Source organism: Uranotaenia lowii, chromosome 3, assembly GCF_029784155.1.
Source record: "Uranotaenia lowii strain MFRU-FL chromosome 3, ASM2978415v1, whole genome shotgun sequence".
Lineage (NCBI taxonomy): Eukaryota > Metazoa > Arthropoda > Insecta > Diptera > Culicidae > Uranotaenia > Uranotaenia lowii.
Window position 1 is genome coordinate 163,663,709 of NC_073693.1, and position 18,692 is coordinate 163,682,400.

At 34.4% G+C, this 18,692-nt stretch overlaps 1 protein-coding gene across 3 annotated transcripts in view; it reads left to right on the forward strand.

Moving 5' to 3' along the window:
- Window positions 1-18,692, forward strand: part of LOC129751162 (band 7 protein AGAP004871) — a 544,098-nt gene that overhangs the window by 266,037 nt on the left and 259,369 nt on the right. For 2 of the 3 annotated variants that reach the window (XM_055746503.1, XM_055746504.1), the window contains exon 2: window positions 5,068-5,109. The exons of the other annotated variant lie outside the window; for it this stretch is intronic. In XM_055746503.1, coding sequence (XP_055602478.1) covers window positions 5,068-5,109 — 42 coding nt within the window. The remainder of the gene's footprint in view (window positions 1-5,067; window positions 5,110-18,692) is intronic. 3 annotated transcript variants of the gene reach the window in all.

Sequence of the window (18,692 nt, forward strand, 5' to 3'; positions counted from 1 at the left end):
TAATTCAAGAAAGATGCAAAAACCCTTCAATTTTTACAATTTGTATTGAGAGCAAGGATTTACAAAAACTAATTGGCCAAAAAAGGGAAACTAATTCAACGTGAGCGCTCACGGAAACAGCATCCGGTCCGACAGGAGCGGCGTCCTTCAGCTGAATCCGGTTTCTTAAGAGGAGAACCAAAACGTAGAAGCCAATGGTTTTATGGATGAAACCACGGGTGGAATTTAGTTTCATTCACTGCACTGGTAGCTAAGAGTTACTTACTCGGCTTCCTGGTGGTTGGACACACCGGCAAGTGAGAGCGATCGATTCTTTTGTGGTTCTTTCAATAATTTATTAGCCGTGAAAACGGCCGTTTCTGCAAGCGGTATCGGTATGTGGGGACTAAAACCCCGACCGCTCTCACGATCGATCTCGTGAAGTGTGTGCCTAGCGCCCTGGTCAGCGAACGGCCCTCCGCACGATCCCACGACGATTACTAAACCACACACTATAACACACAACCTTGGTTGCTGGTTGGTGCGAACCACTTGCCACTAGCTGGTTTTATTTGTCACTTTAGTCGTACTCGTGACCACATGGGATAGTGCCCCAAAACAGAATGAGCTCGATCGCCAGCGTCGCAGCCCTTTTATAGCTTCCAAACTCCTCGCGCCAGCTCCAACGACGTAGGTACTTTTTCGGCTTATCGGTGATTCTCCCATTTTCCCTTGATCTTTTGTATCAACTCTAGGGGTTTTCTTATCCAGTTTGAACTAGCTGGGGGGAATTGGATGCTACAGTGTTTAATAATAAACGGATAATTCTATACTTTTGTGTATTGGTTTGACGAAGAATTTGAATGAAATGATATAAGTTCTAAATGAGGCGTTACAACCCCGTTTTACGGTACTAGAAAATCAACATAATTTTTTATGCTTCTGTGGACACAAACCTACTCATGGTTTCGTGCTGGAGCCAAGCGAAGTATTGCATGAAAAATAGCTATTCAATACTTCGCTTGGCACCCCGCAGTGATGTCAATTGAATTTAATATTTTTCAATGCCAAAAGACATGTCCCCATTCAACACCTAATAACTTTTTTGTCTAAGAAGATACGAAGTTACAGCCTTCGAAAAAAAATTTCTGTGGAAAATTTACTTTAAAAAATTATAAATTGGAACATAAACGCGGCGGATTTTACACCACGAGATTCAGGCTCCTGGAGATCTCGAAGCAATTGACGACTACCGAAGATCTCAAGTGGACAGACGGTTCCACCTGGGCCCGTGAATGCGCGGGAGGTTGGCCACTGACCCTAGGGTAAAGGGACTAATCCCTGGAGAGCGTCGATCTGACTAACCGGCACTATCTGCAACCACTAGTTGCACCTTCGCTTGAAGGAAATTCTTTCAAGCGAACGAGAAACGTTATAATTACCAATTTGATACAGAATTGTGATCTTTACAGTTTTCTAGGTCCTAGCTAATTCTCTTTTAGGATGGTCAAATAAGTATCTCCACGCTGCTGGAGAACCTGGGTTCGATCCTGGTATCGGACTAAAGATTTTTGTTCAATTAAAAATTTGCTTAGATATTTTTTTAACTTACGGGTTTTAAACAACTCCTACGCTAAGTTGGTCGTCGATCGAGACATCCGGATTTGGTTCCTGCCCCTAAAGGAGGTGTTTTAAAAATCTTGTTCAAAGCATCTGATTTTTGATTAATCAGGTGGAGCGTAGAGGCAGATCACTTGAACCGAAGAATAGCGACGATCTATCAACGTCGAGGTTTTTTCTCGAAACTGTAACTGTAATTATATTATTAATTCACAGTAATTTATTCACAGTGGTTTTACTTCAAAGCTTACTTTGTGATTGTAAACCAACTAGTGACTTATTCTGATAACTCTAATCACAAACCACATAACTTTTTAACTTGGCAAACGTATCAGCTGATTGCCGCACAAATCGAGATAAGAATTATTATTGGCAAACGAGGGTATTGACCCCCGGATATTGTAAATACGAAACAAATTCCACTTATACAATAAATGTATTATCTGATCCTAATCTCTCGGAATTGGTCAGAAATTCCGTTAACCCGGAGAGATGGATGATCGGACCAAGGTTGTCGAAAAAAAGTCTGTATTTTCAAGAAAAAAAATATGACTTTCTGTGATTTTACACAAAAATTGTGTGATGGTTTTTTGTGATGCTTCTTCTTATATATAAAAATGGAGGCGTTGTAACACCATCACGTATGAATGGTCGGTTGGAATGAAGTGAAATTTGGTATCCGAGGATTTTTCAAGTCAGAGATTGTTCAATAGTTTCGAGATTATTACTTTTCATGGAAGGAGGGCTCCTATACAAAACAACTAGAAACGGGACAAAACTCGAACAACCTGACGACGATTTTCATGAAAACTGATTCTCGAGCACGAAGATATTAAGGAACTGTATACATTTTCCAACGATTTATCAAGTAACGGGTAAAACGAAGTTTACCGGGTCAGCTAGTTTCCTAAAATTTAATTGAAAATTCATGATCAATTGGATCTTTTTAACGTTTAAGTTCGGTAAAATCAATCAAAACTACCAATCTTATCATACATTTTAAATACAAAGTAAAAAATCTAAATTTTATATTGGCCAAAAAAAATATGATTTTGATTTCTATTCAAAACTAAAAAATTCTGCGAAATCTGTGAATTTTTCAAAATTCTGTTTTCTGTGACTCAGATTCTGTGATGATATTTTGCTCAAAATTTTGTAATATTACAGATTTTTCTGTGATTTCGGCAACCTTGGATCGGACGACGATCGGTTACCGAATTGTGGTTCTACCTCCCACCACTTGGGACGCAAATCTAATTTTAAACGGAACTGAAATAACTACTTATAAATTGAGCAACTATGCCTCGACTCGATTAACGTAAGAAGGAAGTTTGCTAATCAATCGTATAAAAGATCTAACGATTGCTGTAAAAATTAACAACAATCTATTAAACCTTTCAATCATTTTGTAACAACGTTACAAGTAGAATGGGATATCATGAAAACAGTCTTAAAACTTTTTAGAATAACACAATTTTACAGTCAAATGATTTCCAAATAAGTTTAAACTGACTTAAACTTATTAAATTAAATTAAAAAAAAACAACGACGTCGCCACTGCTCCGAATACATGACCCAGACCTGTGCTATCTTCCTGGAACCGCCACATCCCATCATAGACCACTTACCTTCATACATTTTCCTAGTGTTGTTGTTCCTTGAAAATGTGCAAACCGGAGACCTCATCCGGTACACTCTCGGCAGTCAGCCAGCCAGAGCCAACCATAAATGTAGGGATCTGTGCATTAGCAACACAGAAAGCAGAGGAGTAAATATTTGCCCAGCTCTTATGTATTATTTGCTCATAAATGTTTGCTTTAATTATCTGCACAGTGCCATCTTTCCATACGAAAGTCGTGCATGCATGGGTTTTCCACCAGACCTCCCACTTCCAGTCTTCGTTTCTACATACATGTTTTCTAACCTTTCTAACAGGTTCCCCACAGCTCTGTGTCAGTCATGTGTTGGCCTGTCTGTTTTCCATCGTCCTTCTATGTTTGTAGGTATGCAGAAGAAGAAGAGCTCTGTAAATCTATCTCCACATTATTCGAGGGAACAAAGGCCAGTTGCCTAGAGCATGGTTTTTCCGCCTTTTGGGAAGGAAATTTGGCAAACTAAGCGACAGTCAGTTGAGTTTCTGCTCATTGCTTCCGGCTCAAGAAAGAAGAAAACGAAATGAAAGCTTTGAATGCAGCCACATATCTAAGGGTATATCTTTTTTAAGTCAAAACGTTTGATCAACAATGGTTCATCCTGTCTTGGCTGAGGACAATTTTGTGTAAAGAGGATATAAAGTTACCACACGAGTTGATCCGATTTTGTGGTTGACAGGAGGGCAGATCACCAGCATTATTCTCTGCAACCTGTAGAAATGAACAATCGATTAATATTTCGTTTATACATTCTTTTGCATTCAATTTTATTTAAAACTAGCTGACCCGGTGTGCTTTGCTTCACCTTCTAAAAATAAATGAAATTTTTAAAAATTATTTCATTTTTTTTTTGTAATTTTAAATCAAAGATGACTTCAATCTAGATTATTTTTTTTCCAAGCGGAATGATTCTCCATAAATTGTACCGCTACGAGAGGTTAAACATTTTCGAGCAAACTCGAGCTCGTTACAATCCTGAAATACTTTTGCTGCCTTGTTGCGCATTATTCTATCTCGAAAACCGGAAAAATAAAAACTCCTCCACAAACACCGCCAAGCGAAGCGAAAATCATTACACCATCAGGATCAGACAACAATTTCATTTCCTCGTGCTTGGGGGTTTTACAGCATTGGCTCTGAAGCTCGACATTTCTCAATGTAACTTCCAAGTAGATTTCCAACGAAACAGCCTTCAAAGTTGTTTAACCTTAAGATTTCATTGCATTTCGGTGGCTCACGACTCAACAAACTTTCAACAGGCTGCAACATTTTTTTCGCTATAAATACTTTGCCGCATTGCTCATAAAAGCAGTAAAACTTTTAATATTAGTCTGCTCATCTCTGCTAACGGAAGGATGCTGCTGGCTGCCAGAATAAGAAGGGCCTCTCAAATTGAGTTTCCTCGGAGTTATTACGTCGAGTGTTGCTTGGGAGCTTCCAGCCGACAGACTCTGATCAAAATTTACATCCTTAATCCTATTTCGGGAAAGTACTCTCGAGCTTTGTTGCAAACTGGGGAAAAGTTTTTGGAACTAAGGTTTTTTCTCTTCTCTACAATCTACTTGAAGCTTTTCTTGGCCCGGTTATAGTTTTAATTGGTTTACAATAAAAAATGATAACAATGTAAGCGACAAAGAAAAATCTAATAATTGGTTTATTTTTCAATTTCAGGTAAGAGCACGGCGTCCCTCTAATGGAGTAAGTAGTTTGGTATCGATTTGAGAAAAGTCATTTTAACTTTATCTATTTCACTGTATATTACTCCCCATCTATTCAGGAAATAAATTCCCCTCTTTCGAACTTTACTTTTTTACAGAGAGACATTCTCAAAAGGCGCAATTCACGTACAGTCCTCCCGGTAAAGCGAAAGTTTTTTTCTCTCCCTTCTTTAAAACGTTGCTTATTGTATTAACTGTATGAAGCTGGTAGACACCAAACTATTTAGCTTGAACAGTTACAAAAACTTAAGTCAACAGACAGAATATGCTAATGCTGATATCCATTTTCTATGTTAGTAGATTGAAATCACTATTATTTTGAATTTTGTTCAATAATAAATTATGGTATTACCTTGAACATTAATAAAAATAAAGTTTATCCTTTTAAAAATCGCATGAACCAAACCGTTTATCCATGTCTTAGATAGTTTTTTTTCTTCTAATTTTTGAAACTTTTCAATCACATTTGATAAAACTTCTAAGTCTGTATCTTTTTTCTATGTATTTAGATCGTTTCACATTACAGTCGCATGGTTTTTTCTTCTAAATAACATGGTATTAGTAAAAATTGCATGAAGAGAGTTTTTTTTTCTAAACTTTACTAACATTACTTTTCAATTTTTTTCGCAGATAAGCAATTAAAAATTTCCAACTTTATTCGTTTTACAGGATCCTCTAACAAATATTATTATTATTATCAAAAACCTTTGATGACAGAGAATAACACTGAATATACATGATGACAAACTTACTAACAATATGCTGAACAAAAAACTGAAAAAAAATACAAAACATGAAAGTATCAAGTATCAGGGTACATTCCAGTCCTATGAAGAAGACCTACAATAGTTTGAAACCTCTTAATTTATAGTCATGGATAAGGCTTTTTATCTTCAGCAACGATCGTCATATTTCGATATTTTGAACAAGCTCTTTTAATTTTCTTGATTTTTTTTTCAAATTGATTTGAACATTATTTTATGCTTATGATTTGAGAAAAAATTACTTCCAAAATATCAATTCAATTAGATATTTTTTGTGTGCCAGAAAATTTTCATTTTGACAAACGTTAAAATATATTCATAATATAAGGTACCATACTTATTATGAATTGGTTATTTCCTTTCAATGATTCTCACTACATAAATATTTTTATGTTTTTATTAAGTAAAGTTTCAAACCTTGCTTTTCAATTTAGTTTTAAAATATTGCTGTATATTTTTACCGTTTTGATGTAAGCAGAGATGTACTCGAAAAAATTACAGGGATATTAGGTTTGCTCGGTTTTTTTTTATACAGAGACGAACTAGCCAAAGGTTGAAAGTCTCTGTAATAAAGGCAAAAAAAAACTTGTTTATTTATTTGGTAGCTCGAAGTATTATGAATAAATTGATAAGTGGAAATTTTGGCAAGGATCGACTTTCGAAATCAGAAACTCATCAGGGTATACGCAAAAGAATTAAATGATTAAGCTGCAATTGAAGAAATTTCATACCACATCTGTTGGTTTAGGGAGGAAGATAAGGAGAAGATAAATCAAATTAAATAAAAATAAAATAAAATAATTGTTGTATTCGGAAACACTGACGAAAAATAAAATATTTTTTTTAATATCTTTATTATAGAGAATAAAATAAAATAAAATAAATGTCTATGGCAATGTTTGTTATTTTGGCAACACCAGGCAAAACAAACAAAACAAGGTCAGTCATTGATCTATTCTTGTGAGCGACAGACGTGTCTAAGTGAATCTCTGAATTGAGATTCGTAAAATCACGTCATTTGGCTCCAGACTCCCCTGAAACTATTATCGGATGACAATGTTCCAACCTCAAACACATGCCATATTATGATTTAAATGCTACAAATTAGGAATGATTAAGGAAAAATCAATAAAAAAAATAAATGGTCGACAAAGGGTGGCTCTAATATACAGCCAACAATAAACATCACACACTAACCACTTATCGTACTTCCACAGCCAGAACTTATGTCTGAGTCCCAAAGAATAATAAAAGTGTGTAAACAGCGAACATTAAGCATTACAATAATATTGACACTGTTTAGAAATGGTAGTTGGATTCCGTTAGATTTTCGAAGCCCCAAGTGTGACGTGCTAACGTTCATTGATTCGCTCAATTTCTCACGTCTCACTGTTACACCCAGCGATGCCACACATACCGATTTATCGGTATTCATACCGATTATTGAAGAAATTTTCGACCAAGAATCGGTTTATACCGAATACCGATTTTTGACGAAACATACCGATTTCATATCGATTTTCGATGAATTTGGTCTAACAGAAAAATTAATTCCAAAATGCAATTAAAACTATCGTTTTTCATAGTTATTGTCATATTTCAAACTAATCTGAGGCTAGTTATAAACAAGCAAGCCTCAGTTTAGTGGATAGGAACTTTGTTTGTTATGCCAACTGTCTAGATGGAATCTTGGTCATCAAAATAGTATATTAGATATTATAGCAGTTTCGGACGTTAATAGATGATATTTTGAAGATGAATGTTTAAAAGAAAAATAGGAACTAAGATAAGTGTTCGCTCGAGATGAAAAGCATTCAGTTTAAGGAACTCAATTGCATAAAAATACTAAATGATAATAAAGTGTTTAAAGTGAATAATACAATATAGCTGCAGAGGACTGTCTCCTTAACAGAAATTATAATGTTTTAAAATTGCGATACTTAGCGAATGTAAAATCGCTAATCCAACTTTGTCTTAAGTCTGACTAATGATTGATACGAAGATTAATAACATATGCTAAAGTTTCTTGAGAGAAATACACAAAAGATTGTTAAACCCTTCATAAAATTTACAAATATTTCCTATGTACAGATTTTCAAGCAAACAGAAAAGAACTAAATTTCAATTACCAAACAGTTATAGAAACCAGCATATTTTAAAACTTTTTAAACTAATTGATCATTAATTTGCGAAAAAATTATTTGAAACAGCAGAAAAGCTTTACATGGATCTTAAGATAAGTTGGTTATCAAAACTTTAGTTTTCTGGTGTTTCAGCATTCTATACGAATAGAAAAGGGAAAAAGAAAATTAAATTTTTCAAGAGGGATTTAACCACGCAGGGTCATTCGTCCTTTGTACATATTGAATAAGATATACAACTGAATGTTGAATTAAATGTTATAATTGACTGTTTTTTTTTTCATGAAACTTCAACTTCAAACAATATTCTTTCAATTAACTTTGTTTAAAAAGCTTAAAAAAATCGGTATATATCGATTTTTGAAATTTTCCTACCGAATACCGATTTTGTCGGGCTTGAAAATACCGATTTTTATGTGGTATTGCTGGTTACACCGTTGATATGTTGTGAGAGCACCAGAGAGCCAAACTTGCAGAAGTAAACAAACGGCAATAAAGCATAAGTTTCGATCAAACCACCACACAAAGTAGTTCGCGTTTTTTAAACGATCCGAAAATCCATCATCGGGTGAAACAAAATTGCTCCGCCAGCGACGGAAAGGGGTGAAAGTGCTTGTTTGGTGCCAGACTGTCCCTTAAAGTGGATTACGATTGAGTGTTTACAGTCCACTCTAGTGTTATCGAACAGACACAAAGGCCACAAATTACACTAATATTTATTCAAATTGATATAAAACGAGTTTTGTTAGATTATTTGTTGTTTTGAAAAACCTCTCCATTTATTGTTAATAGAGCCAATGCTATTGAAGAATTTTTCCGTTATATACATTTTGAATTCGACAAAGGAAGGTATTTCGGTACGAGAAATATTTCTTTGCAGATTTGAGATCCCTCCCTTCTTCTAGAGCATCGGTGACCAACATTTTCAGGTGGCGGGCCAAATTTTGAAGATGAGAGCTCGTTTCCCAGAAAAAAAATATTATTATCATAACTAAATTAAAAACATTTTACGACTTAAATAACATTTGTGTTCATGCAGACAAAATTAAATATCGATATAAATGATATAGAGCAAGGGTTATGTCAAATTTTTAAGTTTTTAATTTATTGTTTAAGCTTTGGGTGGGTAAATTTGTTGTAGGAATGGCTAATAGTGTGGAAATTACAAAGGACATTAGATTTTTTAATGGTCTATAAATTTTTCAAATAAAAAAAAAAAGATTTTTGACTTCTGAATCCTGTTGAGTTGTCCAACTTTAACTTGAAAAAAAGGACAAACAAAATGATGTGATGATAGGTATTGACTGCAAACGTCTTGAAAAATTTTTTAACTCACTTTTAACATGTGCGTACTGCTTCAAAAATGCCCATTTCAGATGTCGTAGTTTAATCGGCAGCGTTGCATAAAAATGAACGATCATTTAATTCTTTTTCAAACCAAATTGTTCAGAAACTTTTTTAACCATACCTTCATTATAGTTTACAAACTGAACTATCTTCAGGAATTCAAAATGCAGTTACAAATGAAATGCGTACAATAAAATTGGATTTTCAAACAGTCTTCGCGGCTATAGAAACATCCAAAGAATACTTTTTTTTTCAAATTTTGACACTATCCAAACAGGTTTCAAAAATTTGAAGATTGAAAATGAAACCGAAGATAGAGGAACTAAAAAAACGCAATCTTTTCTTTCCGGCAAAGTCGAAAAAGCTACGTTTTATCATTTATTTTTCATTGATTCTAATGTTTTTTCAATCTTTTCATCATATTTCAAAAGTTCATTTTTTTTTAATTTTGTGAGAATTGTTTAATTTTTTTTAACAATTTGCACTAGCTTAAAATCATGGTTGAAACACAATTTTTAAAAATAAATCAATCTTATTTTGACAATGACAGCAAACTTTTAACATATTTATCTATAATAGAATAATTTTTAACAATTTTAACATAATAATAACGAAGATGTTCAATGGTTTCGAACTTTTGCGAATGTATCATCGATATGGGGAAAACTTTAAAATCTAACGGGTGTGTGACAAGCTTCCTTAAATTTCTGTAAGATTAATAAATATGTTTATTTTTGCGACTTCAAAACACATGATATTTTGCAGCTTCTAAAATTAGTATTTCAGGTGTATTAGATTTAACATTTTTGCGTAGCAAAAACCATATTTGCAATCCACATTACTTTTTTTTTATTTTAATGCAGATATTAAAACATATCACATCAAAATGCATTGAAATTCCACAGCTTTCAAAATGAAATATTTTCAAAATATTAGCAGTGAAAATCTATTTAAAAAATTATAAATAAGGTACAAAAACTATTAAATGGTACCGTCTGCAAAAAATGAGTAAATTTTAAAAGTGGGTGAAAATCTGAAGACATCATGCGCAAATTCCCTCTAAATGAATGTCAATTTCCCGTAACATTTACAGGAAAAATGTCGATGGTTTCAATGGAAGCTAACAAATGAAGGAAATTCTTCTATCTAAACTGCTTAAAATACTACACTTTGACAAGCAAATAGTTCAATTCGTTAATAAATATGTTTTAATTTTCGGTAGAACTTCGTACTAAATTTTACAGTTTTTTTTAAATATCATATTATTTTATCATTTAAGCCTTTAAAAACCAGTCAAAATTTAAACTAGTGTCATGCATCCGCTTCTTATTGCTTTTAGAATAATGGCTAAGGTAATCAAATAAGACTAATTTATCGCAGTACATATTCGAGATTACTGTTCATGTGTTAAATATTGTAAAATTAAAAAATATACAGGTTTTACTCCGAATTGAGTTCCGAATTCTTGAATGATTGAGACAGATTTTGATAAACTGCATCTCAAAATGGTACAGTAACCATCAAAAGCCTCAACTTTTAAATAGAACTAAGATTTAAATGTGATCATTCTGAAAAAGCTTCGCGGGCCACATGTGGCCCGCTGGCTATGGTTTGGCCACCCATGTTCTAGAGCATCGGTGACCAACATTTTCAGGTGGCGGGCCAAATTTAAAAAAATGATATGTCTGCGGGCCAAAAAATTCTTATATACATTTTTTTCCTTTCATACTTTCAAAGTGTGTTTTCAACATATTTAATCGGGTAAAATTTAGAAAAATGCATTTAAAAGTTGTAAGAATATTCCAGTGTTTGAAAGGAATTGACTCTTAGTCATGGTTTGTAAAATAACGGCATGAACGAGTTAAAAGAACGTGTTGTGTTATTCAAACAAAAATGATGTTATTTTGCTGAATCAATAATTGCTCATTTGAAAAGCAATATCCAGAGCAGTGGCTTTTGATATAGCTCTTGCGGTGAGTCAGTTACTTCCTTAGGCGATATCTAGGATTGCTAGCGAATTTTCCTTTTTAAATTTCGAATATTTTGCCGATTTTTCTCGGTTAAAAATTATGATTTTTCTGGTTTTTATTATATTAGTTTTCAAAACATGGCTTATCAATATTTTTGACAGTTTTGAGAAAACAAGATCAACAACCCAGGCTTTAATCATATACCTAATCAATTTTACTGGTATTGTCCACATATCATTTAAAAACAATGTTTAAGTGCTCTTCGAAGATTAAAAAAAACTGTGTGTATATTTTGATTTCATACTAAGTAAGGATAGTTTTAAGATAAAATTAAGTAATCAGTCTGAATGACATTAAATTCTCGTAGACAGTAATAAAGTAATAGAAATAATTATATATTAGTTTAATGGCATTGCGGTGAACTTTTTTACGACGAAAATTCTTGCTAGAGAATTAAAGATTGAAATTAAATTAAGGATAGATAAAGCTGATGCTTAGTAGGAGAAAATTTATAGAAGTTGAAAATGAGCCAAGAGCATATTTTATGGAAAGCTTCAAAAGTGCGTTCTATTCGTTAAAAAGATATAAAAATAAATAAAATGGATTTTCGTTTAATCTTTCCTTTTTAATTTTTTTCGTCGAAAGTAAAAAAAATATGTTGGATATTAATACTTATATGAAGCTGTCCATGAAGGTTTAAAAATCATCAATGAGTGTTTTTCTGAGTATGGCCCGCAGAAAATATTTTATATACAGATTGGCCCGTTTGTTCAACAGGTTGCTCACCCAAATAATTATTTATAAGGTTTATTATTTTCTTCCTCACGACTTACCAAAAACCTTTTCGAAAAATCATCAGCTGGTTAAATACGCTTTGGATAAAGTTCACAAATAGCCTTTACTCATAAACTGAAATTGTATTGTTAACTTAATAATTTGTTGATAATTTCAAATGATTTGGTATTTTCACATTAAATTTTCCGATGAGATCCGAGAGGACCCTTCTATTAAATTGAAAATCGATTAATGTTTGTACAATCAGTCTTCAAGCAGTATTATGCCTGTAATTAATGCAACAATTTCAAAGAAAAGGCCATAGTTGGTTTCGTTCATGTTGAGCGAAGGTTTGAACCGCGACCTTAACCTAGTTTCTTTGAATTAAGCTCGCAATTTTATTTTGCAAAAGCTTCTACCGCCTGGTGACGCGAAATGCTAAGCGCCCTATTTGTCATCAATTTTTCTTTTATAAAACCTCGTCCTTTTTCATCCTGCCACGGAAAAAATAGACCCAGCCCAAGTACCTACGCTCAACAATGTGAGAAAAAAGCCGCCAAAAGTCAACTCGGCACATTAACGTCACACCAGTCGGTTGCTTTCACCAGTAGTGAGAAACAATTAATTAATGGAGAACTCGCGTGCAACCATTCACTTCCCCTCCCTCACTTCATTTTTCCTTCCCCAACTCTTTGACATAGTTTTTTTTGGTTTGGTTCTTTTTCCTCTTCGAATTTTCCTGATTTCGAAGCACGTGGGAGCTGCCATTAGGAGGGGAGTTCTCCTTTTTTGCTGTCCTCCCCTCCCCCGCAGTCTCAATCCATTCTTGTTTCCGCCGAACGATGGATGACCCTCGGGGATGGTTGTCGTTATTTCGCAATTTGTATTACCCAACAGCCGAGTAATTTAGATTCCATTAACATTTAGCCCCCGGAGCCTGCTGTACAGGGTTATCAGACATAATTAATCAAGCAAAAATCATGAACAAATTTCTTGATTAAATGTTTAAATAAAAAAAGAAACCTTCTAGTGAGTAAGTTAGAAGTCAGTAGCTTTTATCTTAAACTGGCAGCCCTAGGGGCAAATTCCCAACCAAAAGTTTGCTAAGCAAATGGGAAATGTCAACCCTCTCCAGGGGCACACACCAACCACTAACACCACCAGCAGTCAGCAGGCAGGCAGGTGCACCTGGAATTTTCAACCCAGGAACCCCATGGAGAGACAACGCCGAGAACCATCACCAGACCCCACCACAGGATTGTGCGGTTTTCCGAAAGCGTTAGTTTGAAAAAGCGATCCAGTTTGAGGTTGACATCCGGAACAGTTGTTTTCCTTCTGTTTCCGTCGACAAATGCTAGACTGATTGCCATGGAAAACAACGAGAACCCATCATGTACCTGTAGCTGGGAGGTTTCATTTACTACGTACTCGAACCTACTCGTTGATGGTTATTTCCTGAACAACAGATGTGATGAATTTGTATAGTGAACACTTGAAGGTACTTATTGAATAAAAATTTTGCAGAAATAATGAATTAAGAATTCAGTGTTTGATACTGATTTTTTTTTAAATATTTTTAGAAATTCAAAATACTGGCTTAATATACATACAAGGCGAAAGCAAAGTTTCCATACTTTTTTAAAAATACTTCAAAAACCTAGATATTTTTTTTATAAACAAACAAATTGAAGCAACCAAACAATAATAACATTCTTGGGAATCTTGGCTATCAGGTTGAACCGAAAAAATACACGAATAGCTCAAAATGCCTTCTCTAGACTTCCATACGATTGTTCAGTAAGTGGAACATGCTTTCGACACTGCTTGCTACTACAACTTTTTACAGGTTTTTTTTCCTAAACGCCAAGATTTTAAAAACAGAGACATTTCACTACCATCAATTGGTCAAAGAGGGTGAGCAGAAATATTCTAGAGCAAAACAAAGTCTTAAAAAAATCTCCGGGTTTTTCCGTAAAAAGATCAAACTTGTGACCCTGGAAGAACTCCTGAGCTGTTCTTTGAGTTTAGTAGAAGTTTTGCCACTTGAAAACTTTACCATGCAAAAACATTTTCAAGATCCTTAATGCAGTTCGGCCTTCTATTTCACGTGCTCTATTTTCACATGCTGTGATACAAAATTTTCTCGATTTCTATCACAAACGGCTGAAATAGAAATAGTGCTGTAAAAAAATACAACGCCCAAAGATCTTGAAAGCATTTTTGCATAGTATATGTGATACAAGTGTCGAAAATTCTACCACTTTTTCCCAACATCAGTGAACTTGCTCTAACAACTCAGCAACGGATCCTCCGTGACGCACTAAAGCCGTACACAACTCAGCACCTTGCTCCAGATGGATTAACAGCTTCAGTAGGCATGGAGCTAAACGAAATCTACAAAATTGACAATTGTTATTGTAAAAAGTTGTTTTGATGCTAAAACTATAGAATCAAGAATATGAGCCTGCCAAACTCATAGATCGATACCCAAAACGAATATCCCAAATAATTCATCTTGTAGGAAAAACTGTCAGCTTTACGATGTGATACCGGATATGACCCAATAATGGCACTGACCACCTTTACGGAAAAAGTGCCAACGAGCATCGTCGGAGGTATTTGCAACTGACAGAAAGAATGTATTGAGGTCGTGGGAGGGCATTAATATTCAATCTTTGATTTTTTTTGTTTGATATTGTTGCCACCGTTCCATAGAATGTTACTTGTAATTCAGATTTTTCGATTTGATTAATTAGTAAGCAGGGCTACGATTTTGAAAGATTTTTAAAAACTACTAACTGACCCGGTGTGTTTTGCAATACCTTTCAAAATTATTGAAATTTTTATCAGTACGTCTGGAGGGGTCTCGAATCACTACAATACACATCAAGAAAAATTCGTGTAAATTCAGATCGAAAACGATGCACGAATACGGAACATCAATTTTGATGTAAAATTCTATCACGGTGTTTTTTTTCGAGGATGTAATTTTTGAGGCGTGTAAATTTAGATCGAAATCAATGCACGAGATTGGATCACAAAAGCCGTCGTGTAAAAATACACAGGGCTGTAAATTTTAAAATTTATTATCGTAAATATTGATATTTTTTCTAAATATAACGGTTTTTGCTTCTGTCTTGAATAAATACGCCGCATATTTTTAATTCACATTTATTTCCAAAACTGAACATAAAAAAAACCATTCGGAAAGCGTCAGGCTGATATTGTTGTTTCATCCGATGATTCCCAGCACGGGGATGTTTTTCGAATCAGCATGATCAGCATCCTCGAATGGTTCCGGAAATCATAATTTTTCCGTCAGCATCCTGCACACTTGAATTGTTCTGACAAAAGTTTCTCCGGATAATCACTGGCCGGATATCAGCCGTTGCGAAAAATCTGACATTGCTGTAATGGAGAGAAAACTAATCAGTTTCAACCATATTCTTCATTTCACGTCTCATAAACTTACTACTTTAAAGACTCTTAAAGTGCTCCTGTAGCTACGCCTTTGAATGACTCGTTTCCGAATAATTTTCCGACTTCTTTACTTTGTGTGCGACGCGCAAACTAACTTGAAATATAAAAAGACACAATTTAAATATTTGCATTCAATTTTAAATCAAACAGATACAATTTTATACTGTTTGTGATATGAATTTCATTGACCGGTTGATTTTTGCATGATGCAGTAAATTAAATCAAAACGGTTTATTTCTATTCAATTTTGGAAAATAGACTAATATTACATCGAAAGAAGTTTAAATTACATTTTTTTGTAATTACACTCAAGAAAAAATAGATCACTCGTGTTTTAGATTCCGTGTACTTTTAGAAATTTTTTGCTGTGTAGCTTCTCATGAAAAAATTACTTTGTTTTGCTTGATTAGTTATAGTTATCGTATTGAATAAAAAGATTGAAGCAATCTTCTTCCTTTCTTATTTCCCCACAATAGGGGATAAGGGGTCTTAAACAGTGCTAGAAACATTTCTTTCAAATAAGTAATCCAAATCGTTCAAGAAGCATTTCGCGTACCCAAACATCCTCCCATACTAAATTTGGTTTCATTTGCTTGATCAGCTCGAGAGTTATGTCAAAAGTTGTATGAGAGCCCCCATGGGAGAATGGGGGAGGGGGGTGGGGGGAGGGGGTGTAGTACAAACGGTCATAGAATCATTTCTCATTTTCAAATATTTATTTATTTATTTATTTATTTATTAAGTCAAACTATGTAGACTACAATACTTAAAACTACTTAAAACTAATGTAAGCTATTTTGTTGTTGTATGAAGTTGTCTTTGAATGCCTTTTTTAATTGTGTTTTGTTCATCACTACGTCTATAATTTCACTTTGTAAATTGTATTTGTACATCATTTGATTAATAGGTTTCGCATAGTCTTTGTCGTAAAGTTTAATGTAGAACAAATGTTTATTTCTTAATGGACGGGAGGGTGCGTAAAAATTTAGTTTTGAAAGTAATTCAGGACTGTCTATTCTTTGTGTAACAACTTCATTTACAAATGCAATTTGGGAAAATTCTCTGCGTTTACTGAGAGGTTCTATATCAATAAGCTTACAACGAGATTCATACGATGGCAGAGGAAAAGTGATCCAATTCATTTTACGTAGCGCATATAACAAAAATTGTTTTAGAACTGATTCGAGACGTTGCTCGTGAATATTTGAATAAGGATTCCATATGATGCTACAATACTCCAATATCGAACGAACATAGGATATATAAAGTGATTTCATGGTGTATGGGTCTTGAAAGTGTTTGCTGAAACGTTTTACAAATCCTAGCATGCAATTTGCTTTATTGATGATATTGTTCTGATGTTCTACAAACGTGAGTTTTGAATCCAGTATGACGCCGAGATCCCTTACAATTTTGCATTTTTGTACTGGTTGATTACCTAATTTTGTTTCAATGATGGGGTAACTTTGCTTTCTGCTAAATGATATAGAGTTGCATTTTTTAACATTCAATTGAAGTAAACTTTTGTTGCACCATTCAAAGAAAACATTGATTTCGTTTTGAAATGTTTCAACATCTTCGGTTGTTTTTATTTTCAGAAATAGTTTAATATCGTCGGCGTATATTAGGTATTCAATCCGTTTTAGAATAAAGGAAATGTCGTTAACGAACAGTATGAAAAGCAGAGGTCCTAAATGAGACCCCTGAGGCACACCAGAGGTCACAGCTACAGATTTGGATAATTCGTTTTGGAAACGAACGATTTGTGTTCGATCAGTTAAATATGATTGTAACCAGGAGAGAAGATTTGGATGAAAGCCAATTTTTTTTAAATTTGAAGATTAGAAGGGGTATGTCAATGCGATCAAAGGCTTTGCTAAAGTCGGTATAAATAGCCTCAACATGAAAGCCTTTGCTCATAGAATCGATAACGTATGTAACGAATTCGAGAAAATTTGATGCTGTAGAGCGTCCTTTGAAGAAACCATGTTGTTTACTCGTTATAATATTTTTTACTTGTTGATAAATTTTTTCATTTATTATTGAATCAAAGAGTTTTGGGATGCAAGACAAAATAGCTATTCCTCTATAATTTCGTACATCTGATTTTTTCCCGGACTTGAAAATCGGAATTAAAAAAGATTTTTTCCAAAATTTGGGTACTGTTCACGCGGCCCACAGTGCTTGACAACGATAACAGCAGTTCTGTCAGAAGTTGTGATTTACGACGGTTTGAACTTTTGCACCTCTCCGACTACGAAGCGGAACTTAAAAGGAATGTCAAGAAGAACGTGAAACTGGCGGCGGCATTTTCAATATCAGTAATACCCTATAATTAATATTCAGCTTAGCAGAAATCGTTAGCACAATTGTTGCGTTACATTAATAGCAGTATTTGGTTAGTATTACAATTATAAAAATAATTTACACACCAATAACTAACTAATTCACTATTGTAATCAAAGTGCAGCAAGTTTAAAGAAACTAGCCAAAGAAGGCAAATAGACGTTTCGGATTAACGTATTGGAAGTATCACACGAGATACGTAGCAATCGGATAGTTCATCGTAAGTCCAACGATTAAATTACCTAAATTACGTTATATGATAACTTTACAAATTATTTAGTATCGACGTTAAAATTCGAGTTCAGCTCGAGATAGTCCAGATTACACTACCGCTCGAAGTATTGTGAACACTAAAATGTAAGTTCAATTAATTTATCAGCTGAATTAATATTAAAAGGCTTATATTATGTTTTAGCTTTGAAGCTTACGGCTATCAAATCTTGGTGGTTTCACTTACGTCATCCGAACATTCTTTAAAGATTTTATCTCGGATTCGATATGACCGGTAGACAGGAAAACGAAGCTGTGTCTGGAATGGAAAACAACTGTTTCATGTGCAGCAAACCAGACTCAGCTGCCAATCTGGTTGGATGCGATAACTGTTCGGCTTGGGCCCATTACGATTGTGCCGGGGTGACAAGTTCCATCGAAGGGACCGATAAAACTTGGAAGTGCCAGAACTGCCAGCCTGGTAAAAGCAAGAGTATATCATCTCGCAGTAAAGGTGCTTCAAAAGCAGGCTCACACAGTAGTCAACGGTCCATCCGTGTCGACACGGAGTTATTGAGGCTAGAGGAGGAAAAAGCCATGGCCCTGAAGGATCTGGAAGAAGAGGAAGAATTTCAACAGGCCAGAAGAAAGAAATTTGTGGAAAAGAAAAAGGAAATAGCTACTGAGTATT